This window comes from Dioscorea cayenensis, chromosome 11 (assembly GCF_009730915.1).
Source record: "Dioscorea cayenensis subsp. rotundata cultivar TDr96_F1 chromosome 11, TDr96_F1_v2_PseudoChromosome.rev07_lg8_w22 25.fasta, whole genome shotgun sequence".
NCBI lineage: Eukaryota > Viridiplantae > Streptophyta > Magnoliopsida > Dioscoreales > Dioscoreaceae > Dioscorea > Dioscorea cayenensis.
This window is the reverse complement of record NC_052481.1, coordinates 20,522,680-20,548,022: the sequence shown is the minus strand read 5'-3', so window position 1 is coordinate 20,548,022 and position 25,343 is coordinate 20,522,680. Positions and strand designations below refer to the sequence as shown.

At 34.8% G+C, this 25,343-nt stretch overlaps 5 protein-coding genes across 6 annotated transcripts; 2 read left to right on the top strand and 3 right to left on the bottom strand.

The window, feature by feature from the left end:
- The first annotated feature begins 1,601 nt into the window (after positions 1 to 1,601).
- On the top strand, positions 1,602 to 4,057 carry LOC120272065 (glyceraldehyde-3-phosphate dehydrogenase B, chloroplastic). Its single transcript, XM_039278803.1, has 9 exons — positions 1,602 to 1,773; positions 1,851 to 1,964; positions 2,110 to 2,271; positions 2,472 to 2,639; positions 2,722 to 2,882; positions 2,991 to 3,052; positions 3,135 to 3,184; positions 3,295 to 3,701; positions 3,776 to 4,057. Exons 1-9 carry the CDS (start codon positions 1,684 to 1,686, stop codon positions 3,909 to 3,911), a joined length of 1,350 nt encoding a protein of 449 aa, XP_039134737.1. The 5' UTR covers positions 1,602 to 1,683; the 3' UTR covers positions 3,912 to 4,057.
- Positions 4,058 to 4,154: 97 nt separating this feature from the next.
- Positions 4,155 to 6,641, bottom strand: LOC120272066 (homoserine kinase-like). Its single transcript, XM_039278804.1, is given in 5 exon segments — positions 4,155 to 4,386; positions 5,463 to 5,721; positions 5,723 to 5,956; positions 5,958 to 6,320; positions 6,322 to 6,641. Coding segments are annotated over 4 exon segments (1,032 nt in total). The 5' UTR covers positions 6,508 to 6,641; the 3' UTR covers positions 4,155 to 4,386; positions 5,463 to 5,472.
- Positions 6,642 to 7,424: 783 nt separating this feature from the next.
- On the bottom strand, positions 7,425 to 11,401 carry LOC120272051 (glutamate receptor 3.1). Of its 2 annotated transcripts, none has more exons than XM_039278782.1 (6): positions 11,011 to 11,401; positions 9,557 to 10,927; positions 9,196 to 9,473; positions 9,060 to 9,091; positions 8,558 to 8,964; positions 7,425 to 8,106 (listed from the first exon to the last, which is right to left on the bottom strand). In XM_039278782.1, the coding sequence occupies exons 1-6, from the start codon at positions 11,104 to 11,106 to the stop codon at positions 7,684 to 7,686; spliced, it is 2,607 nt and encodes an 868-aa protein (XP_039134716.1). In that variant the 5' UTR covers positions 11,107 to 11,401; the 3' UTR covers positions 7,425 to 7,683. The 2 variants fall into 2 exon arrangements, with proteins under 2 accessions (XP_039134716.1, XP_039134715.1); XM_039278781.1 differs by having other exon boundaries at positions 9,557 to 10,905.
- A 5,343-nt stretch (positions 11,402 to 16,744) lies between these two features.
- LOC120272241 (probable protein phosphatase 2C 47) lies at positions 16,745 to 18,751 on the top strand. The gene is made up of 4 exons (XM_039279005.1): positions 16,745 to 17,501; positions 17,558 to 17,734; positions 17,810 to 18,015; positions 18,089 to 18,751. Exons 1-4 carry the CDS (start codon positions 17,352 to 17,354, stop codon positions 18,645 to 18,647), a joined length of 1,092 nt encoding a protein of 363 aa, XP_039134939.1. The 5' UTR covers positions 16,745 to 17,351; the 3' UTR covers positions 18,648 to 18,751.
- A 427-nt stretch (positions 18,752 to 19,178) lies between these two features.
- LOC120272242 (protein seele) lies at positions 19,179 to 23,541 on the bottom strand. The gene is made up of 9 exons (XM_039279006.1): positions 23,348 to 23,541; positions 23,181 to 23,207; positions 22,384 to 22,463; positions 22,077 to 22,149; positions 21,897 to 21,954; positions 20,223 to 20,274; positions 20,030 to 20,054; positions 19,562 to 19,653; positions 19,179 to 19,429 (listed from the first exon to the last, which is right to left on the bottom strand). The coding sequence occupies exons 1-9, from the start codon at positions 23,468 to 23,470 to the stop codon at positions 19,393 to 19,395; spliced, it is 567 nt and encodes a 188-aa protein (XP_039134940.1). The 5' UTR covers positions 23,471 to 23,541; the 3' UTR covers positions 19,179 to 19,392.
- Positions 23,542 to 25,343: the final 1,802 nt, after the last annotated feature.

Genomic DNA, 25,343 nt, shown 5'->3' with positions numbered 1-25,343 from the left:
AGTTGAAATAGGATTAGAAAGGGAGAAAATGAGAATGGAGGGGAGGTAGTATGAAGTTGGGATTATATAAGAAAAAAAATAGATGAAACGATAACATTGTTACCATTTTTATGGTCGTTAGTGGACTATTTTTTATTTTAAAACAAAATAAAATCGGAGAAATTCGTTTTCCCCCAAAATGCATATTTTGGTAAATAATCCAGAAAATACATAATTTAGTAAAAAAAATTTGCAATATTAAAAAAAACCTAATTTGAAGGTTCTATTTAAAAATTAAGTTATGGTGTTCATTTTAGTTTTAATATTAATATAGTGGTTATTACGTAATATTTATTTAAATATGCACAGATGTTAACGTTTGGAAACTCTTTTTATTTTTATTTTTATTTTTTTCTTTCTATAATGCTTTTTTTCCTAATTTTTGTTATCATATTCAATAAATCATAGTTTATCTATTTTATTAAAAATTCACACAAGAATTTGCACTGAATCACAAGACTGTTAAGATAGAAATGAAGTTGTCCATGAATTATACAAGCTCAAGCCATTAATCAATTCAGGCCCAAATGGGAACTAATTTAAAAATACAGAGATTTAGGAAAATTAGAATCACTGCATAAGTGCTTGGGATTCCACAATTAATAAACATAAGCTCAATATTGATGAGCTAAGGAACATTATATACAAAATATTTCTCTAATCTGTGATAAATTTCTGTGTCAAAAGATAAGATGTGGAATGAATAAAAAAACAATAGTTATCGTCGAAAAAAAAATGGTGAATTAGAAGTGGATGAATTTACATTGTTTAATTGGAATATTTGAAGGGATACAGTTTATTAAGAATTGGATCTTAGACCCAATTATAAAATAATGTTAAAAATTTGTATTTGAATATCTATAATAATTTTTTTATATAACACATAAATAATATCTTATTTATCATTCATGGTTGATTTTGAGTTAGATTAATTCAAATGTTAAAATTTAGTTCACAAAAACAAATGATTGGCAATCAACATATATTTTTAAATTAAATCCCTGCAATAATGGCTCCACTTTCTCAAAGGCTTAAAGCAATAACCAAATATTCTCTATCTTTAAAATGTAAAAATAAAAAATAAAAACAAAAATGATCCGAATCGAGATGTGACTCATTCTCATCTATTTTCACCGTTGGATTGCTTCAATTTAGTGACTTAACAAAAAATATCAATCTTTTAACATAATTATCAACCTATCTCTACATTATACAATAAACAAACACTAAAATTTATAAACTATGTTTAAAAATAACTCACGTCTTGGTTATGTAGAACCAAATAATCCACTAAATTATTTTTCTCGATTACAACCGAATAGCAAATAAGAGAAACCACTGTAACTTCAAAACCATGAAACAATCCATCCAAAATAAAAAGGATCAACAAGGTCACAGTTGTTAAATCTCAACCAGAATCATACACACAACACAAAGGGATAGAAATGTGTGGCCTGACACAAACCCCTTATCCCACATCTTGTCTTTTGACACCACAAAACTCCACACCTCTTGAACATTTTCATTGCACACCAAATACAATCACCATACAAAAATGAGTGATGCTAATTAATAGCACATAACTTTGAGCAAATTATATCTACCAGTGCTATGTAGTTTCATCTGGTCTGAGTTGCAGCAAAAATGGCCAGCCATGCAGCTCTTGTTTCATCCAGAATCCCTTCCGGCGCCAGACTCCAATCTAAGGCCTCTCACTCTTCAAGCTCCCCCAAGGTTGCATTCTCCATTTGTTCTCTGGAATTGTCAGCTTTGTTTTTTAGCTTTTAATATTGGATTTTCATACTATGCAGAGGCTCAATGTTGCTGAATTCTCCGGCCTCCGGTCAAGCTCCTGTGTAACTTATGCGGCTCATGCTGGAGAAGCATCCTTCTATGATGTTTTAGCTTCACAACTGTCTTTCAGGGTTAGATTCAAGTACTTTTGAGAAGATTTTCTGCATGAAAGATGTGATGTCAAATAAGAGATTATTCAACCGATCATAATTCGCTCTAATGTTTCTTATACTTAGTACTGATGACGACAATCATGTGACATTTGTTATGCGCCAGGGGACCAATGCCAGGCCTGTGAGGGGTGAGACAGTTGCTAAGCTAAAGGTGGCAATCAACGGCTTTGGGCGGATTGGTCGGAATTTCCTCCGGTGCTGGCATGGTCGAAAGGATTCGCCACTTGACGTCATTGTAGTGAATGACAGTGGAGGTGTTAAGAATGTAAGTCAAACTACTTGAGCTGAAAGCATCCTATTGAGAAATAATTATAAGATAACAGATGTCTTTATAATTCCAATCTCTTCTGTTTGAATAACTAAAAACACATTTCTATAAGTGGAGATAAAGTACAAGGTGTCTTCCTTAATTATGGACATAGTTTATAATACAAAATCTAATAGAGTTTTTTATACTATTTGTAGGCTTCACACCTTCTCAAGTATGATTCCATGTTGGGGACCTTCAAGGCAGATGTCAAGATTGTGAACAATGAGACAATTAGTGTCGATGGAAAGCCGATCAAGGTTGTCTCAAGCAGAGACCCCCTGAAGCTACCATGGGCAGAGCTAGGCATAGATATTGTCATTGAGGTATCAAATAAACTTATCTACAGTAAAAACAATGACAGAAAGGGTAAAAGTAACAAACATATACATATTTGATACCAAACAGGGTACTGGAGTCTTTGTTGATGGTCCAGGTGCAGGGAAACACATACAAGCTGGTGCAAAGAAGGTTATAATCACAGCACCAGCGAAAGGAGCTGATATACCAACATATGTTGTGGGTGTCAATGAAGGGGGATACAACCATGAGGTTGCCAACATTGTCAGGTGAGTTCTCTTCATGGAAAATATGCTAATTCAACTGGTATTTCTCAGAAGAAAAATATATGTATGTATATATATATATATATATATCTCATTGCTTACCATTTGCAGCAATGCATCTTGCACAACAAATTGTCTGGCTCCTTTCGTTAAGGTTATAGATGAAGAGTTTGGTGAGCATTGTTCTTTTCACATTTAAACATATATAAGCATTTCATTCAAAGTTAACAAATTTCTGCTGTTTCTGTTGTGTAGGAATTGTGAAGGGGACCATGACTACAACTCATTCATACACAGGAGACCAGGTGTGAATTATTGTTCAATGACTAATAAGTAACAACTCTTTAAATTCCATGAAAATGTAAACAATGGTAGAGGACATGAAACTAAATTCATATGCACTCATAAATGGCAGAGGTTGTTAGATGCATCTCACCGTGACTTGAGAAGAGCAAGGGCAGCAGCACTGAACATTGTCCCAACGAGCACAGGCGCTGCAAAGGCAGTGTCACTGGTACTGCCCAACCTAAAGGGTAAGCTCAATGGCATCGCCCTCCGGGTGCCAACACCAAATGTCTCTGTTGTGGACCTTGTGGTGAACGTGGAGAATAAAGGCATTACCGCTGAAGATGTGAATGCTGCATTCAGGAAGGCAGCTGATGGGCCCCTGAAAGGGATCCTAGATGTGTGCGATGTTCCCTTGGTATCAGTTGATTTCCGGTGCACTGATGTCTCATCCACCATTGACGCATCCCTGACAATGGTCATGGGTGATGATATGGTTAAGGTGGTGGCCTGGTACGACAATGAATGGGGATACAGGTAAGAATCCTCACAGTATGATCATCCTTCTCTTCTTTATGGATTTATGCTGCAGTGAGTTGCTTCTTTTGCAGCCAACGGGTGGTGGATCTGGCGCACTTGGTAGCAAGCAAATGGCCTGGAGCGCCAGTACAGGGAAGCGGAGATCCACTAGAAGATTTCTGCCAAACAAACCCAGCAACAAAGGAATGCAAAGTTTATGAAGCATGATTCATGCCACATATTTCTTATTACGATAGTTTGTTCAGCAATGTGATTACATAACCATAATGCTGTGGAAATTGATAAATTGAAAATTGTAAGGATAATGCATATGCTTTCAATGGGAAATTTTTCATGAGTGGGTACTGTAAGTACTAGCATACGATACAAAATTTTATACAATATAATCAAGGGCATGTCATGCTTTGGATGGAAGCATATTGCACCAACTCAATCAGCAGGCAAACCATCTCAAACAATCAGTTACTACTAAAAAAATTCCACCAAACATGGAACAAGTCTTTTTCCAACTGTCATTTATCTCCCCTTTCAACATAGAATTCAAGAATTTGCCACTTGTTCTTCTCATGAAACAATCTTCAAACTAAGCACAGGATGTCACACACCCATATAGACGAGTGTCCCGAGCTCACTGGGTGGTGGCTGAATTATTCTCATAGCAATGCGTCCACAGTGCCGGAGTCTGCAATATATCCTCTTTTCAAAACATAATCCATAAAAAATAAACAAAAAAAAAAGAACACATAAATGAAGAATGGTTTATGAGAATACTTTAACGAGGTAATTTGTGTAAGGTTTGATTACTGAAAACCATAAAAACATATTTCTGCTGCTATTACTAAGCAAGCCAGATAAAAAAACATAAAATTCAGATCACTGATGATGGAGAAAAAAAACTCCATAACTTACAATCAAATACAAAACATACATGACCAAATAACAAAGAGTATATTATTTGGAAAATAATGCAGCCATGACTTAGCAAATCACTAAACATAGGTCATTAAAGTTCATTGGCTTTCCTGAAAGTTTGAGGCATTAGATTTAGAATTCATTAATAACTCTAATAGAGAGACAGACATCCCTACAAGATAAGTTCTTGGAGCAAATAGGAATGTGAAAGTAACATTAAGCAAAAAGAACAGTTTGAAAATGTAAAAACTCAGATGTCAAACAATGTATGCACCATACATTACAATAGCCCATGATATAATTCCCAGAAATTACACTCTCTCCTGTATTCTACCCAAAAGTAAATAAATAAATAAACAGTTCAAATAACTAAAATTCCATTAGATTGATGCCAATGCCTATCACTATCTCCGGTTAGACTTTCAGGAATTCTCTTATAATGCAGGTCAGTTGAGAATTCAACTCTAAAATTTTAATTTTTATTTTCAAGATCCAAATAAAAATATTCAACCAATGTGTCCAATTGTCTTCTAGACTCCAGTAAACATTTCAATAAAAATTATGAACAAACTCTTTCTTGACATTAAAATGTTTGCATGATGCTAGGATTACACAAGTCAAACAAACAAAGCTTTATGCAAACCAATGGATAAACAAATACATGAACATCCATTCAGCTTGATAAAAAAAAAAAAGCTACTGTGAATAAGAACTAGGCAACTAGCTTTCCGACACTATGGCAAGAATTTCGGCAGTGATGGAGCTAAATAATGATTAAAGAAAATGCTGAGATGGGATAATCTACTTCAAAAGGAAAAAAGAAGTGAAGGTAAAAAGAGGTCTCACCTTGAGCATTCTACTGATTGCTGCTGCTGATTACTCTGGCTCCCACTCGATCAAGCTTGGACACAGTGGCCTTAGCCCTCAGACCACCATTCACCAAGAAGGCCTCAACCATCCGATCACCAATCTCCTTCCCCTGCTGCTCTCCATCAATCACGGCCACCACAGTTGGCCCCGCGCCGCTAATCGTGCATCCAAATGCCCCAGCCTCCATAGCCGCCACCTTCACCGCCGCCATCCCAGGTATCAAAGGCGCCCTCTTTTGGCTCCACAATCACGTCAGACGACAATGCCGATCCTAAAACCCTAGCGTCCCCCTGTAACACCGCCGCAACCAACGCCGCCGCCTGACTCGAGTTTCGAATGTGCTCCTTCATTCCCACCTCCGCCGGCAACGCCTCCCTCATCTTCTTCGTCGGTGCTTCAAAATCCGGGCTCACGAGCACGAAAACCAGATCACGATCGGCGGGAAAGTTGAGCGGCAGGATCTCGAACGGTTTCGTAGCTGCGGATGAGCACGAAGCCACCGAGAATGGCGGGGCCGATGTTGTCGGCGTGGTATCCGCTGACCTTCGCCTCGGACTCAAGGCCAGCAAGGACGAGGTCGTGAGCAGTGAGGGTTGAGCCGAAGAGAGCATCAACTGCCACAGCGGCGGCGGCGGCGCTCGCAGCACTGGAACCAAGACCGGAACCGAGCGGAAGCCCCTTCTCAAGAGAAAGAGAAAGCCCGACGGATCGGACACCAAGCTTGCGCATGATCTCAATGGCGGCGATGCCAGCGCAGTTCCGGAGAGGGTTGTGGCTAAGCTTGGGAGCGCCGGAGATGGAGGAGATGACTATTTTGCCGGGAGCAACACCAGGGATCGACGGAGAGGGTGATGACGTCACCAAGGCCATCGACGGCACAGCCGAGGAAGTCAAAGCCGGGGCCGAGGTTGGCGACGGTGGCCGGAGCGAAGGTCTTCACTGATCGGAAGACGGGGGAGGGGTCTAGGGTTTTGGCGGAGGGGTGGTTAGGGTTTGGGGAGTGAAATGAGAAGCGGAGCATCGGACGGTTGAGAAGCGAGGATAGGTTGGTATTGGACGGTGCTGATGGTCAAATGGACTCCTCGTGATCGGAGAAAACTCGACGGAGGCCGCCATTATTGGTCCTTGATACAAAGAAGGAGATGTAGTTTAATGAGGTTGATGACTATATATCTGTGATCATTCCTCGAGATCAGGTTTCATATCCGGGTTATGGATCTTTGCTTCGAACCCGGATCCGATAAGACATTATTCGATTAACACTAATAATGCATGGTTTAACGATAATAATGATAATAATAATAATAATATACTAGTATATATGCCCCCACCACCGGTTCAGGAGTTATGGATTTTTTTGGTTTTTTTCCTCCATTTTAATGATGCAATTGCTTTTTTTTTTTGAAGTGGGGATATTATTATTATTATTATTAGTATTATTATTATTATTATTATTTTATGAATATATGTTTATATCATATGTACATTGCAAAAATAAGAATTTTACTATGATTTTTTTCTTGCATAAAATTAATGTATAAACTTTGGTGTGTCAGAAATCTTACTTTATTCCAAATGTATACAGATTATTATAGAATAATTATTTATTTATACTAATTATTTTTTATCAATGATAACAAAGCCCCTATAATGATTAAAAAAAAAATCTTTTAGTCAACTATCCCTCCCCATCTAACGACATCATATCTTTTACGGAAGGTGTTTTTATTTTTACTAAAGAGGCTAAAGATGAGTTCCCAGAGGCTAAATTGAGATCATGAGAATACAGGAGAAAGAGTTAAGAAATTAACTCCCTCATTCATGCACAACCTTTGATATGACTTGTCTATTCTGCAAATAAAAAACAAAAAAAACAAAATAAAACAAAACAAAAAACCTCATCGTCCGATCAGGGTAAATAAGCTACATTGGCAAAAATAATAAAAAAACACATAACTCCCTAAAAAAAACCAGAAAAATCACAGTATAATTTACACAAGAATTTCATTGAAGCAAAACTCCCTAAGAAAGACATGATCATGGGTAAATAAGCTACATTGGCAAAATTGCAATAAAAATTGCAGAAAAATTACACTACATATAATTATCATGTTCAAACTTGAAACCTCATTGTTTGATCATGAGAATGGCAATCATACAAGGTACTTTTCTATTCTTTTTAAGTGATTTAAATTAACTAACTTTCTAACTCAGAACCATTTCCTGCAGACATCTGCAATTGTCTAGTTCTAGACCTGTTCTTCACATCTTCTTCCTTGTCATCGACAAATGAGAGGAACCGGTGGAGACTACGGCCAGACCGAGTGCTTCCTCGCTCGGAAGATGATGATATTTCTTCACCCACGGAATGGCGACTGAACTGCCTAACCATTTGAACCAAGTAGACAAGGAGAGCAATAAAGCATGCAAGTCCACAAATGAGAAACAATCCCCAAAAGCTACTAAGATTTAGTCGGTTTGAGTCGAGTTCATCGGTTGTTGAACTACATGCGCCTCTAGTCAACCACTTGTCGTGTATCTTTTGAAGATCTCCGTTCTCTGATAGTGCAAGAATGGCAGTTGACATGTCAATGGCTAATGGAGAGTCTCTTGGAAATGCCTGGAATTGAAACAATGTGAATGATCATTGTGTGTGAATGATAATGTTTGATATTAGAAGTGCAACAGAAGCGGTGAAACAATGTTATTATGGGATTTGTGGTTAATGTTTCACGGAAAGGCAGTGACTTTCTTCTTTGTTATGCTTATCTTCAACAGAAAAGACTATGTTGACATGAGAAATGCAATTGAAGTGGTTAAAGATTGATATGATCTTGAAAGGAGAAGAGAAACAAAAAAGAGGCGGCAAAGTTCTTTTTTATCATATCATTATCTTCAAAAGTGAAGAATGCATTGACAAAGGAAGTGCAATAAAAGCATTAGAGGAACGATGTTTTATGTGATTTCTTTGCTAATGTTTCATGAAAAGGTAATAATCTTCAACATGCAAAGACTATGGTAGCAAGAAAGAGAAATAGTAAAATATCGTGAGTGTTTGATAATCTACTTACGAATCCCCAGCCGCTTTTGGTGAACTCTGAACCAACTATTGTATATCCGCATTGTGTTGAGAGAAAATCCTCAACATAAGGGCGCTCATCCACCACAGCAGCAACCCCTCCATTGCTAGGACCAAGTTCAAGGGCATGGGCATATTCAGAAGGGGAACCAAGAGCTTTGAGCCTGGATCTTGGTATGTTGAGCTCCTCTGTCAAGTAGTTTTCAGCGAATGAACCTACTTGAAACCCGATAGGCTCATCGCTAGCTATCAAGGTGTCAATGCCTTTGATAGGCGATGAGAGTTGCTGCACTGTGAGTATTGAAGTCAAACTTGCTGTGTAACTAGACTGAATGATCAATACTACAAAGAGCCATATAATCAGCACGGCGCGGCCTAGAGTGCTCACAGTGTTCTCTCCTGTCAATACAAATACAAACATAATTAATCAGATTATGGAACCAATTTTCTTCTGTCTGCCAAAAGAAGACAACAATTGGTTTTTGTTCACTCACTATGAGCAAAAAACAATGTTGAAAAGCTGAACCTGCAATGTAAAAGCATATGATCAAATTAGAAACATTTGACAGTAGAAAGTAAAATCTATAATTTCATTACCCAATAAGTGACAGTTTTCATTTAGGAACATACCAAAAGATGGTAACAAGTTGTTTCCTTGGAGGGCCACGAAATTCATCATTGTTCCTATGTTCAAGAATCCATACCACCACCCCAACGAAAAGGAAAAACAGTCCGGTGACACACCACATCTCTATACTAAACGGTCGCAAGAAAGCCCAAGGACTTGAGTGTTGCTTCTTAACCGGGGCTACTACAACAAGCCCAGACTCAATATACGGTTGTGTAAAATCAACAATCCTAGTTCGATTCGTGACAATGGCAATATCCCCTACGACACCATCAAATTCCTACAATAGGTAAAACCACACAACTAATTTCAACATGAATAAATCTTGCAACAGAAGAACCAATAACTCTTACTGATACTCACATTTGTTATAATCTTATTCACAAGCTCTGTATAACTTGGATTCTGATGGCCATTACCAAAAGGGATGAACCGGTGCGGAACAGGATATGGAAGCAAGTTGACTGCAGCAACAAACACATCTATGCAATAACCTTTTATAGTGCCAGTATGAGGTTCTTCTGAAACGAATTCTTGGTAACTAGCTCTATTAGGGACTCCAATCCTTAACTCTTTCCCGTTATTTGGAAAAACCCAACCTCGAGGCTTTGTGATTGTCTCCCCCGGCCAAATTACACTGTGGAGTTGTTGATTAACACTGGATCGATTAGGCGGCTTGGAGTATAGTGTTTCCGGTGGAACAATAGACAATCCAGAATAATTAGACCAGTAACCAACCGTCCGAAAACCAGTTCCAACAACATTGATGATATCATAAGCAGGATGAATGAGGTATCCATTTGAATCAAACTGAATTGAACCAATCACACCAGACATATTAGTCTGTCTGATTTTATCCAGCAAAAGCTTACCTCCATCAAAGACACTCATTGCTTGAAGGTTCAAGTTACCTTCTTGAATATCCCGCAGCCTTGAATCATTGGAAAATGATACAATTCCACCATCATTAAAGAAGGCATCCAGGGCACGAGCAAGGATCCATACAGTATCATAAGCATAAAAACCATAGGAGTTGATGTGAAAGTTGTCACCAGTTTGGTTTTTGACCAACCCGCTCCACCTAGCCACCAATTCACTCTTCTTCTTGGAGTCTGCTGTGTGTTGGCGTAGAGCAATGACGCCTTGCATTGACTCCATGATTTGAGCACTGAGCGGCGCTCTTGAATCAAGCAAAGCCGTAAGCGAGTCTGTTGCTATCCAGACATAACCATTAGACATCATTTGAAGATAATTGGCCACAGAGAATACGATCAGACTAACAGTGGGATTAGCATGAAGAACAAGAACCCGAGACTCCATTAAAGCAACCTTAATCAACAAATCTGTGACATCGGACCTGTTTGGTTCTGGAGGCAACGCAGCTTTGAAAGAGATTTTACAGCGCCTTTCAGCAAGTTTATCACCTAAAGCAGACACACCATTTTGGCCATATTCATAATCAACAAAGATTGCAATCACTTCTTTCCATTGGTAATAACTGACAATCTCGGCCACTGCTTGCATTTGAAAAAGATCACTTTGAGTGGTGCGAATGAAGAAGGGGAATTGAAGTGTGGAGAGAGCTGGATCCGTTGCACCGAAAGAAAGAAGAGGGACTTGGAGCTCATTGGCAATATGTGAGATGGTGTGAGCTATCATGGAACACTGCGGACCAACAACAGCCACAATGTCCGCTTCCATGAACTGAAATGCTATAGAAAACAATACCATCCGCTGAAATATGATGCAAAATAAGATTTTTTTTCTTTTTTTTCCTATAAATTTAGAGCAAAATATAAGAATTGATGGTGTTTTACCTTCCACAATGCCCATAAAGCCATTGCATTGAGTGTCTTGCGTATCAACAACGAGCTTGGAACCCTTGAGTACGCTTGGATCAGCGTTGACATCATCCAGTGCTGTGTGTATGGCGACACTAGCAACCCTTCCAATGGTGGAGTTGAAGGTGAAGAAAGCTCCAATATTCACAATTTTAGGCCTGGGCCTTTTGGTGACATTCACATCAACACCATTCACACAAAGAGCAAAACAAAGAACCAGAACACAGAACAACCGAAGAAGTTCCATGAAGAAACTTCTAAAATCCCAATCTTTCATATCAAATTTCAACCTTTTTCACATCAAAGAGCAATGACCTCATGAACATCAACCAGAAAATCCAAAACAACCCCAGAACACAAGAACGCAAAAAAATCTAATCTTTTATACAGAGATAACAAGCAAAACTAGCAAATCAAAAAGGGGCATGAGCAATTACAAGCAGCTACAATGAATATTTATGGAACCAAAAGAGAAACCTGGTGACCATCGAAGAAGCAACCATGAGATGCCTTCATGTGAACAAGAGAAGCACTAAAGACTTGCAGAGAGTGAATGGATGACAATAAGAATCAAAATCACAACTTTAGACTTAAAAAGGAAAGAGAAATACTAGTTTGGTACACATTCAATGTGAATAAAAGTTGAAAGAGGATTAGTGGTGAGTAACATGAAATACAAAAATCATGTAAAGAAAAAAAGAGAACTTGATATTCAAAACCTATTCATTGGTGTTCCTCAAAGCAATGGTGGATTCCAAAGTTGAGATTGATGTGATGAGATGTATGGCATTGGATAGAAGGAATTGAATTCCATGGAGCAAAAAGATGACAAGTAAGCATTGACTACATGAGAAATTGGTGTATTAGATCTTTTGTGGATTTCAGAATATTGGTTTGTCTGGGATTGTTGATGGTGGAAAGAAAGAATGGAAAGGAATTTGGATGACTAGGATTTTTGGGTTTTGTTGGAGGCTCTAAGGATGGAATCAGGTTCTTGAGCTTTTTTTTCTTTTTCTTTTTTTTTTTAATTTGATTTTTTTTATTTAATGCTTTCATATTTGGCAGGACCTTTCTATCTCCAAACATAATGGCATTGAAAACAATTCAAAAAATATTTCTTTCCAAAATATAGTAGATATCTTATTATTATTATTATTATTAAAGAAAAGTTTTTCTTTTACTTACCACTCTCAAAAAAAATAAATAAATAAATAAATAAGCATTTGTCAACACCTCACCTTCTAAAAATTAGGTCATAATTTTTAAAAATTTATTTTAGGTTTTTCTTAAAATATATAAATGAAAATTTAAATAATTACACACATACCGGTGAAACAAAATATCATTCGCCACATGTTAGTTGTTTTTATATGTATAATTTTTTTTAATAAATATGAATAAATCATAACTTTCAATTATTGTTGTTATTTTTTTTTACAAAAAAAAAACTACATAATAACTAAATAAAAAAAAAACAAAGAAGGAAAGGCCAGTATCAATAACAAACTTCATAAGCCATTTAAGCAAGTCCAAGTCCTTATGAAAGAGACTTGAACTCTCTGAGGCAAATTCTTTATTTAATCACAAATTTTGTGTTCATTTATAATTAAAAATGAAATGCATGGATATAAATTAATTAAATATAGCAACACACAATATTGATAAATTTCCTTTTTTATTTATAATTAATTACATTTAATTTTGAAATGAATTATTTAATTTACAGTACTAAACATGAAGAACCAAATTGAAATTTATTTAAAATATATTATATTATAAAATTTTTATGAGAGCAACTTCACATGAATCACATCTACATTCGTACAGTTAAAAAGAAATTCTGATTTTATTGAATGTTAAAATTTCAACTCACTTGTCATAACAGTAGTTAATATGGTACATATATATTTATATTTTTTGAAATATTATAATAATGTAATTTTTTTAATGTTTTTCTTTTTGAATGATTCAGCATGATTTAATAAATATTTCAAAATATTCTCATCCCTAAATCATAATTATTAAATAAAACTAAAATTTTTTGGCTGATTATTTTCTTAATGAATAAAAATCATTAAATTTAACAAAATTACATACTATAAATAAATAAACATGCTTTGTGAATTATGCTATCCAACTCGAATCAGAATTTACCATGTCATACTTGACATGTCACGTGATCCATTTAATTGATATAACATCATAGCTATCCTCTCTCATAATAGAACAAAATTCATGATAAACATGCAATAAATATCATGCAACATGAAATGAAAAAGATAAATTATTTAGAGTAATGATATTTACAAATAATTGATAGGCCGAATTGGTAGTCTTAGCCAAGTTGGCATGCATATCAGCATCCATGTTATTCTTTCTTTTTTTTTTAATAAAAAATTAATTTCTCTTTGTTATCTAATAAATTGAAAATCTCTCCCTAAACTCTAAACAATAAATCGCAAACTCCAAAAAACTTAGGATTTAGGGTTTAGGGTTTAAGGTTTAGGATTTAGAATTTAGGGTTTGTGTTTTTTGAATTTTGGATTAAAGATTTTGTAATATTTAGGTTAAAGACTTTAGGGTATTAGGGATTAGAGTTTATGATAAATCTTTAAACTTAAAAAATTATAAAACAAGGGTTTAGATTATAAAAAAATTATTTTTTTTTTCTAAAAAAGATATAGATAAAGAATGATGCGGATGTTCACATGGATTTCAACTTGGCATCTATGTCATTCGGACTACTAATTCGGCTTATCAATTCAGCCTAAATAACATTATTTAATTATTTACTCACTCAAATTTGAGTTACTGAATTATAAGAAAATTCAATTGAGTGCCTTTATTTTAAATTTACGCTAATTAGATCACCTTGACTAACTCTATTAATGGTATACTGATATGGCATGTCACATCATGGCCTCTTGCCATATTAGTATGCCACGTGGATAAATAATTAAACTAGACAAGAGCATTGCTACAACCTATATGATTAAAAAATTAAGAGAAATTTAAAAATCAAATTATCTTTTATTTATTTGTCATGAACCACCAATTACTCCCTCCGTCTGTTGTGAATAATCAAATCTCATATACGAAGAAAGTTGGTTATTTCATATAATTTAATAAAAAATTAGTTATCTTTTCAAAATTATCCCTAATTTATATCATCACATTTCTCTCTTATATTAAATTTCAAGAAGATAATTAAATAAAGTGTTAATGTAATTTTGGAAAAAAAAAATAGTAAATGCTTCTTGATGTTTAAAATGACAGATAAAAAAGAACATGAATTTATGACAGATAAAAAGAAACAGAGGGAGTGTATGAGTTGACTATCTCCAAAAGTAATGACGATCTTTATTTATGTGACATACTAACGTGGTAAAGGGGTATGACATGGCGGCATGTCATGTCAACTCATAATTAATAGAGTTAGTGCTGATGATCCAATTGAATGTGAATCTAAAGTTAAGTTATCTAATTGAATTTTTTATAATTTTGGTGGCTCTATTTAATTTAAATAATTGAGGGATTATTTAATTTAAATAATTAATCTCAAAGAATTTCAAAAGAGTTGGTAGAACATGTCACATTCTTCAATGAATTTGCACACACTAAATTGGTACATGAAAAGCATTAAAATTGTGGAACATTGTGCAGGGGTTGGTAGCTACCTATTTTTATCTCTCGTACAAATTGTTTTATTTAATTGATTTGGCATCAGTGAAAACATTTTTTAAAAAAAGGAAAAATAAATATGTTATTTTAAAAAAGTTGTATAAATCAATTTGGGGGAAAAAATATAGGAATCATTGGAAGAGAGAACACAATCCAAGAATAATGGTGGATAAAAAATATATATATTAAAATTTAAAATAAAAAGACTTCTGGGAAGAAATATCAAGTTTATTAATTACTAGGTTGATGATTTATATAATAAATACAGTGATTAATTAATAGTGTTGATATTACCTATTTATTATTTATTTAATTATTATGTTACAGGAAAAATTATCTATCACTCATGAAAATTTCAAATTTCCCAAATCAATTTTTTTCACTTGTTTTATATTTTTCATCAAAATTATCAAAATCGAATGATATATTGCACCGTCCAAGGGTTTTGTTCACTAGATCAATTACGGGTCAATTGAGTTAATGTGGAGTCAATATAAATATTTATAATATTTTTATAATAAAATAATATATTATATGATATAATAAAAAAGTACCATTTTAAATAATTTAATATTTAAGAAGGTAAAAATCCATTTTCTGAGCATGAAATAGTATTGTTCAAAATAACAAGAAGCCATTAATAGCAATAGATTCATTTTAAAACTTTTTACAAACTCTGTTTAGTTCAATAAAATTCATATTAGACCAGTTATAAATCTGAGTTAATCACAAAATTGGAATAGTTCTATGATTGGTTTAACTAGTTGATCTAGTAGTTTAATCTGGTTCTAAACCCACTTATGTAAGAGAAGAGCTTGCCTTCAAGAGTTCTCTCCTCCCACAATGAATATAGTTAAGACTTAAGAGTAAATGTATTATTTTATGTGATCTAAATTTAAATAAAATTTTAAAAAAATAGAGATGTTTTAGAAGTATAATAAATTTATTAAATATGGGATTGCAAAAATTACATAGAATGTTTGTTTTGAAGAAAACTCGTAATTAAACTTAAATGTCATATAAAGTGAAAATACAAATATATATTGAGTTTATAGTTATATTTCATAATTTATGGACGTTCTTAATTTTTCTTAAATGAAAGAACATGCCATTTATTTGTTGAAAAAATAATAATAATTGAAGGGGTTGGTGAGAGGTTTGGTATGGTAAGTTGGTAACTCTTTACATGAAAAAATAAAAAATAAAATTGAAATAACTTAAAGCATGCAAAGCTATTTCTGTCATTGTCCGTATTCTTTCCCATTATTATTTGAAGAAATGAAGGCATCTTTCAATTGTAGTGTGGACCCATAAATGACTCCAATGTTGGAACACTGCCAAAATTTAAAAATTACAATGAAATATCATAATTTAACATTTTAAATATGTATATATATATTATTGGAAAAAACAAACAGTAATGCATGATATATTGATATAGCTAATATTAAATCAAGCAATAATGGATCACGAATATTAATCAAATGATAGTTCTATAAATTTTCATCCCATGCAGATCTGGATCTCAGATAAAATACATCCCTTTTTTTTAAAAAAAAAATTAAAATTAAAATTCATTCTAATTGTTTCATCTAAATGATTTCAATCATGACCTTACAAATATAATTTTTTTATAAGGGTGTATCAGCAATTTTCTTTAAACTTACAGCAGTATAAAAGTAATTTTAATAAATTCTGAGGGTTTACAGATAAAAAGCCACTAGGGTTCATCACAGGTCGACACGCGTCACATAAAGATTAGTAGCCCACCTCATCACCAGATCGCGCGTGCGCCCAATTATCAAAGATCTCAACCGTCCAATCATCGGCCTCGAAAACGGACGGTTGGGGACCTCACAGCAGCCGCACTGGATCCACATCCAAACTGGACCCACCAAACCGACACGTGTCAGTCTACCAACCAATCATAGTCCTATTCGGTGACCGGTTAGACCTGTTATCGCCGGTGACTTTAAGAGCTCTATAAAAAAACGTGCAGTTTTTCTCCACTCCCTTCCTTCTCTGGTCATCTTCTTGCTTTCGCTTTCTTTTTCACCGATTTTTTCTGCCCTAATTTGATCTTCTCTTCAAAGAGAAAGTGATAGTTTCGTTGATTTGGTTGGAAATTCGTGCATTTTCTTGTTCTCTAGTGCTAATTTTGTAGCAAAGTTGTTTTTTTTCTTTGAAATTTTGGCCCATTTGGCTTTTTCTTTGGAAATCTAGTTAGTGCTTTGATGATTGATGTTTAACATCAATTGATGCTTGTTATTTACGGAGAAAAAGTTAGTTAGGGTTTTTTTTTTCTTTTTCAAGCACGAGGTTTTAGTGATTTAGGTGGAGATTTTTATTAGCATGGTAATGTGGGTGGTGTTTTTGATGGTACTTAGGGTTTTGAGTTGTTGAGAAATTTGTGGTAAGTCAAGTGCTTTGATGGTGCTTCTCTGAACGTGGAACGTTGGTATTCTTTTTTTCTATTTGGAGTGGTTGTTGAGGGTTGGGGAAATTTATTGCCTTTGGACCCATAAAACTCAATCTTGGATCATTGAGTTTTGTTGGTATTGGTTGGATTTAGAGTTTGGGAAATTGGTAACATTTGGAAAGTTGTGAGCTTTTGTTGTTTGGAGGATTGGGAATTGATGAAGATGGAGTCTGGAACTGATTTCTCACCTAATTATTGTCAGGATAGTGTTACTGAACCTATGAGAACAACCGGAAAACCTCCGCGACTGCGGCCGGTTATCCGGCATTGTGTGAGCACTGCTCGGTTGGCTAGTTCGACAGATTCGGTATGTTATTCTATTTGTATACGTCTTTGAAAGTGTCTAAATACTTGTGTTTGTAGGATTTAGCATCTCCACCGGAGGAAGCGCAACCCAGTTTCTTGCCTGTGTTTCGGTCCGGGAGCTATTCGGAGATTGGACCTAAACAGGACATGGAAGATGAACACATATGTGTGGATAATCTAGTTGATCATCTTGATGGTGTTGCTAGTTTTCCATTGTCAGGGGCTTTCTATGGAGTGAGTTTCCGAGGTTTATTTGATCATGCATTGCATTTTCTAGAGTTTATAGACGTTATAGTTCATGTTTGGCAGGTGTTTGATGGCCACGGTGGTAAAGATGCAGCTTCATATGTGAGAAGGAACATACTAAAGTTCATAATTGAGGACTCTCATTTCCCCATTTGCATTGATAAGGCCATGAAGAGTGCATTTGTTAGAGCTGATCATGCATTTGCTGATGCTCATTCTCTTGATAGCTCTTCAGGCACCACTGCACTGACTGCTCTTATTTTTGGAAGGTTTGTATTTGTTCAAACTTCCAACTAGTAATCATTATTTAAGTAGGTCCTAATTTTGGTACATGAACTGCAGGACTATGCACATTGCCAATGCCGGTGATTGTAGAGCGGTGTTAGGGAGACGAGGTCGGGCGGTCGAGCTATCCATAGATCATAAGCCAAATTGCAACAGCGAAAGGCTGCGAATCGAGAGACTGGGTGGCATTGTGTATGATGGTTACTTGAATGGCCAGCTCTCAGTGGCAAGAGCTCTCGGAGATTGGCACATTAAGGGCACGAAGGGCTCGCTCTGCCCTTTGAGTGCCGAACCGGAGTTACAAAAGACCATTCTTACCGAGGAGGATGAGTTTCTAATATTGGGTTGTGATGGCCTCTGGGATGTCATGACCAGCCAGTGTGCGGTGACTATGGTTCGGAAAGAGCTCATGGCTCACAATGATCCCGAACGGTGTTCGCAAGAGCTTGTTCGCGAAGCTCTCAGCAGAAATACTTGTGATAATCTAACCGTAGTAGTTGTATGTTTTTCACCCAATCCTCCTCCCCGGATCGAGATCCCGAGGTCTCGAGTCCGGAGAAGCATATCGGCCGAGGGGCTACAGTTCCTTAAGGGTGTCATGGACAACAATATCTAATGTATTTTCCTTTTGTTTTTCTGTCTATTTTCTGTCATTGAACTCCTGTAAATTTGAAGATACTGATTGATTGTTTGTGAATGAGAAGTATGTGCTTTTCCATACCTCATGCTAATGTCAATCTTTGTTGCTATTTGTCTAGACAAAAGCTTGTTGTTCTAATTGGCAAACAATAACTTCTAGTTGGACAATAGGTGGAAAGTGAAGATGTGGTACATTTACACTGGCAGTTTTGTCACTGAGTCTGCATAACTTTAATAGAGATAATTGTCCAAGAAACTTAATGCAAAAGCTCAGGTGCAGATCAAACTATTGTATGAAATTGATAAAATGACCAAAAGTAGCAATCAGAAAGCAAAAGATGGTTATTGCAAAGATGACTAGAGAGCACACACCTATCTGCTTTCCTATCTGTGTACTTTCGGTCCATTCACTGTTGTTCATGTGCCTGCTTTCCAACAAAAGGAAGATAAAGAGGCTCAAACATTAATAGGCTTGAAACAAAACCATTGTGAGTATATCATTCTATGATATCTGACTCATAACTGGAAGCTTTTCAAACATTAATGGATGTAGTTGAGGTACACATTAGTTTTAGTAGTACATAATCATAACATTTGTCTATATGAGTAAATGATTTAAAAAAAGGGACCTCTGTAGATGATTAAACGGATTGTTTTGTTGCCAAGCTTGTTCATCATCCACCGATTAAAAAATTTAAAGCAATAATTTATTTGCTTTGTCCTCACAATTCTTTATGGTCATCTTTAGATGTGGAATCACTGCAATCAACAGATTAAAAAAAGATCAACTTGCAGGTTGGAAAATAATAGTTTAAAGGGTGGTCTGAATTCAACATTGAAAAGCATTATATTGAAACTTATGTTCTAAGATAGCTTCTGAACTTATTCTACCTCACGTTGCGGCAATGCTTGCTGAGATCTTGGCACAAAATCTTGCTTACATCCTCAGGTTGAACAGATCCTTGTTTTATCTGCTCAGTGAGCTACAGGAAACAATTGAACTCTGACTTAATTAGCAGCATATAGCTACTAGAGATAATTAACATTACTGTACATAAACGAAGCTGGACTTTGTGCTTGTAAGATATTAATAGTAAAAAGTGTGCAATTATAAATGAGAGCAATGAGAACTTTGAACTGCTGGTTGAGGACAATCACAAATCTTTCTGGCATTTAAAATGCTCTTATCTTTGAAAGTAATTGTTTGTCAAAAATATCTAAAATCCTAGATGTAATATGGCCATCAACTTGTGTTAGATTAAAGTCATCATCACCTGACTTTCTCTTAGAAAAAATAGAAAAAATCCAACAACAGTATGAACAAGAGCATGAACCATGCTGCATGATTAAGTAGCATACCTCATCTTCTGTTTCCTCAAGCAACCTGCGCCCATACACAAGAAAAGTTAAATCCTCATAAAAATTCAACATAAAGAATAAACAAATGCGAAACAAATCTTTCACTCAAGATAGGCAGTCATATGAAGTTTGGTCTATGATAGATTGCATATGGTGAGAATTTCTCATACATCATAAATTATGGCAGTTATACCTTCCACAATATGAAGATAAATCTTTTGAATATGCTCGTGCTTTTGGTTTATCTGCAAATGGATGGTATATCTCATTAATACTATAAACCATAAAAAAATTGTGTATTTAAATATAAATAAGGATTAAAGTGAAGACAAATATATATTGTGGAACATTTCTCACAATGAGGATAGAAGAGTACTGGGAATAAGGGGAGATAGTAATTTCAATTTTCTTACTTCTTATCAACTAGGAATATTATTAAAAAAATAATGCATGCAGAGATAATTAGGGGCAATATTGTTATCATAAACAATATTTTCCATAATTATCCAGAAAAAATAAATATAAGGTTTGTTACACAGTTGGGTCCAGTTATAACAAACTAAGTACAGGAGTGTCAAAAATATTCCCTCATAGCCCCTTGTGCTTCATTTCCCTTATCTCCTTCCCAAAATAAATCTTAGGCTGTGTTTTATTGCCCTAGAAAAATTTTCTAGGCAGTTTGTTTGCCACATAAACTCTATCATGTGACCCTATTTTCCCTAGTAAAAAAATTTTCCTGCCTCATAGGAAAAGTTGGGCGTGCGAAATGTTTAAAATAACTTTTCTTTTAAAAATTTAGAAGAAAAGTTTTTCATTTTTCTTTAAATTTTTTTAAAAAAAAATTTAAATTAATTTAAAAAAAATCCATGGAAAATGTAACTTTTTTCCAAGGAAAATTGATGCAATGAGGCTTTTTCCAAGGGAAAATGTTTTATTTTCCGTGTAAAATAAGAGCAATCAAACAACAAAATCTGAATTTTTCATAGAAAATTTTTGATTTTTTAGCTAAAAAATAATACCAATCAAATGACTATTTTTTCATTTTCCATGTAAAATTTTTCCATGGAAAAATTTTCTTTTCCAGCCATTTTCCATGTTGCCAATCAAACACATCCTTAATATTTTCTTGATTCTCAATTTCAATCTTGTAATGTTTAAAATTATCTAATCTTTTATTTATCTTTTTAAACTTCATAAATTAATAAATTTTTTTCTTTTAATCTATTCTTATCTTTCTATATCGTTTATAGCAACATTCATGAACTTCCATCATTTGAAATTTTTTATTTTATCTTAATTTAAATTTTAATACGGTTTAAATCCCTTCAAAGTTCTATTTCTCCAAAACAATTTGGTCTGCTCCAATATTCTCCACACATGTATATCTATGTATATATGCTTCCAATGTTAGACACGCATAGTAACACTGCACATAAAACATTTCAAATATTACTAGTGGCATAACATCACTTTTGGCTATGATATGCAGCTGCAACACCAGAATCATCACACGGCAACGCAGATGTAGGTCACAGTATCAGAAAATTCAAAGTTTGAGTAAGAAAGGCCACAGGGGGCAACTGTGCAGATATTAATGATAAGTAGATTTCCAAACTTAAAATTTCATGCAAAGATTTTTATCTAAGATATGTCATCCAGAAGGAAGATGATTTAAATGTGTATATGTATAACCAAGATGTCAAATATTGTAAAATAATCATGATAAGTAATAGTGAAACCTTATAGATTAATAGGAAATTTGCAAACTCTTTAAGAAAAAGTACACCAAAACTTTGACATAATATTCCAACACAGGAGAAGCAAATGACTTGTAACTTTAATTCTGAATGAAACTGAAAATTTCTACCTGCTTTGAGGCTGTCCCAGTCCTTTACTTTGATCCATTCTTTTTTACCTGAATCCACCTGCAAGATTCACCATACATTTCAGCAAAATAGAAGATAGAAACTGAATGCGCCTGGATCAAACAAAAGCACCATTCCTTATGTGTGACAATGTGCTTAGGTCAGAAAATGAAACAATTTACCTTCTCCAGAGTGTAGTCAAGCATTTTCTCGCAGAGGCCATCCAAGAGTTCAACAACTCTCAACTCGCTGACCCTAGAAACAGAGAAAATAGACATTGGGAGTTATATTTCAGCTGGTTATAAAATTAAATATATGAAATAAACTAGTACACTAAAGCATATTCCCCTAGAAATAATATTTTACATTGTATATAAATGATTTGATCTTCAACTTTAGCGTACAATTACAAATTCAACCAGACATTATCAAAGAAAGAATTGCTTAAAAAAAATCAAATCATTGAGGGATCAGATTTCAAGTTGATACTTATAATCAATGACTTTCCCTTCACGCTGGCCCTTGGAGTCCAAACGGTGTCGCATGTCCAAATGGTTTCTTGGTTTTTCCTGGAATATAATGACAGGAAAATCAATCATATAAATAATATGACATATTTGACATAACCGATGGTCAAAGACTAAATTTAGAACAACAAAGAACTAATGGTAAATCAAGTTACATGATGCCAAGATAGAAGAGGATGGAGGAACATGGATATTCGACAGTTGACAGAAAGGAGTCTCTATTTACTTCCAACTAAGATTATGCTATGAAACAACTAATAACTAATTTCTCAAAACAAATAATGGTTCTGGATATCCTCTTATTAGAAGCAAATACTTATTTGTGAGAGTACATTCTCATGAGCATTTAGAAAATATGACATGTTTTTCCCAAATTAAAGAACTCAGGAAACAAAACTTATTCTCTTGCCAGACTGCTGCATTACTAGAATCACAAGAGATTGAACAAAATATAAAACAAAAACAATGTACAAACAACACATTAACATTCTCTTGAGCATGGAAATTTTAATTATTTTTTTATTTTAACCCAAAACAGAACTTGTTCATAGAGAAATGGTCAGAATACTGCATTACTAGAATCACATGAGATTCATGAGATTGACCAAAAATATATAAAAAAAAGCAATGTGCGAACAGCATATTTGGTAAAGGCGTAACAAAAATTTCATTCTTGACAAATAATATGAATGGATTTAGATAGAAAAACAAGTCTTTCATTGTTAAATCAGTTCAAAATCAACGATAATGAACACTTACTCTCAAAAGTCCAAGCTCAATCTCACCCTGCAAATCATTCAATACAACAATCAGTTCCAATAAAATTCCACAATGAAAAACTATAATCCAGAACACAAAATCAACATTCCCTAAAATCAAATCAAATATCAAAACGAGAAAGCAAGGAAAGGAGTTAGATAGATCACCGCGACGGCATTGCAAGCCCCGCACTTGTCATCAATGGATAGAACCGGAACGAACACCGCCGAGATGAGGACCAAGACCAAGCTAATGGATTGAATGCTCTTTGCTCGTTCCCTTCCCTCCATTTCGCCGGCGAGCTCGAGCTCTTCGTTGTTCGAAGCTGCGAACCGGATCGAAGGGGGGTCACTGCCTTTCAAGATCTTCAAAGAAAAACTCGTTTTGCGTGGCCAATCCGATGTGGCGCTTTCCTATTGGACGTAATCCAGCATAAGTGCCAACATATATATATATATATATATATTCTTTTCTTAATATTTGAATAATATGATTTTTCCTTTTTTTTCCTCTTTTTAAATAATTTTGGAAAAATTATTTTTTTTTCAACCTCGTATTATTTTATTTCCCTTAACTTCATTAAGATTATGTTTGATTGGTAGCATGGAAAATGGCTGAAAAAAAAAAATTTCATAGAAAATGAAAAAAAAATAGTCGTTTAATTGGCATTATTTTCTAGCTAGAAAATCAAAAAAATTTAATGAAAAATTCAGATTTTGTTGTTTGATTGCTCTTATTTTCCATGAAAATGTAACATTTTCTATGAAAAGCCCTCATTTGTTATTTGATTGCATCAATTTTCCTTGGAAAATTTTAAAAAAATTATTAAAATTATAAACAACGCTGTATGGAATTGAATTTTACGATCAAAACGCAGCGGGATCTTATGTTTTTCCTGGAAAACTTTTCCCATGATAGAGGTAGGAAAAATTTTATCATGTTATGTTGTTTGGATGAGGTTTAGGAAGGGTTCATAAAGTAAAGTAAGGAAAGGGAAGGGAAGGGAAGGGATCAACCCATATCTTGTTTGGGGCAAATGTAAAATTAAAAAGCCAACGACCTGCGGGTCTATTGGTACACGGGTCGCCAATAGAGCTCTCACCGAGTGGTGAGAGTTCGATTCTCGGCTGATGGCACATTTCTGTGAGTTGTGAATAGTGATTGTGTACGAGTGGTTCCAGCGCCCACGTGAGCGCGGCTTCGTCCCCACTTGTTCCAGCGAGGCTTGTGCACGTCCTTGGGGTCTCTAGTGGGTTCGCCCCGCTCCTCTTCCCCAAAAAAAAAATGTAAAATTAAAAAGGTTTTGAAGGTAATATAAAAGAAATTTATATACTGTTATTACCAAAATATCCTTCAAGTTTCAAATATTATATAATGATAAATAATGGATCAATAAATAAATCTAATCAATAATCTCAATTAAGTATTACTAGAAAAATGATTAAGTGACATAAGAAAAAAGATATTTTCATCCAATAAAATTATAACATCAGTGGATCTTTAGCGATGAGAGGAGAGGAAGCTCAGTGATAGGGTTTTTTTTTTTATTCACTCCCAAAATATAAAAATATTATTATTTATTACAAAGTTTTAAGAATATTTTCGTCCATAAAATTAACAACTCTTCTCAATCCTCCAATTTGGATGGTTTAGAAATGGAGTGTTTTCAACCCTCCATTTACTTTCTAAACTGTAACAGTCAATGAGGAGCAAGTGGTGGTCAACAAAAAGCAAGCTACCAATGATATGGTGGTCAACAGTCAAAGGGACAACAGGCTGCAGAGGAGCAATCGAAGGATGACAGCTGTGACGCATTTTAGGGATTATATCATGGGATGAAGCAAAGGAACTACCATATAATTATCATACTGATTGTAATCCTTAACCAATAGCGAGTGATAGCGTGAGGCACAAGACACTCATAGTAGTGGTTGTTATTGGAGTATATATTTTGTGAAGCAAGAAATTGGTGGGCAAGTAGCCTATCTCATCTTTTCCTCTTTTCCCTTGTCTTTCTCTCTCTTCTCTCTTCATCTTCTTTTTCCTCTTCCCCTTTTCTCCAAATCTCAGTGAAGGAAAACCCTAGCTGCCCACGGAGGCCCCGTCCCACAAGACACTAATAATATTTTTATATTTTGTAATAAAATATAAAAATATTATTAG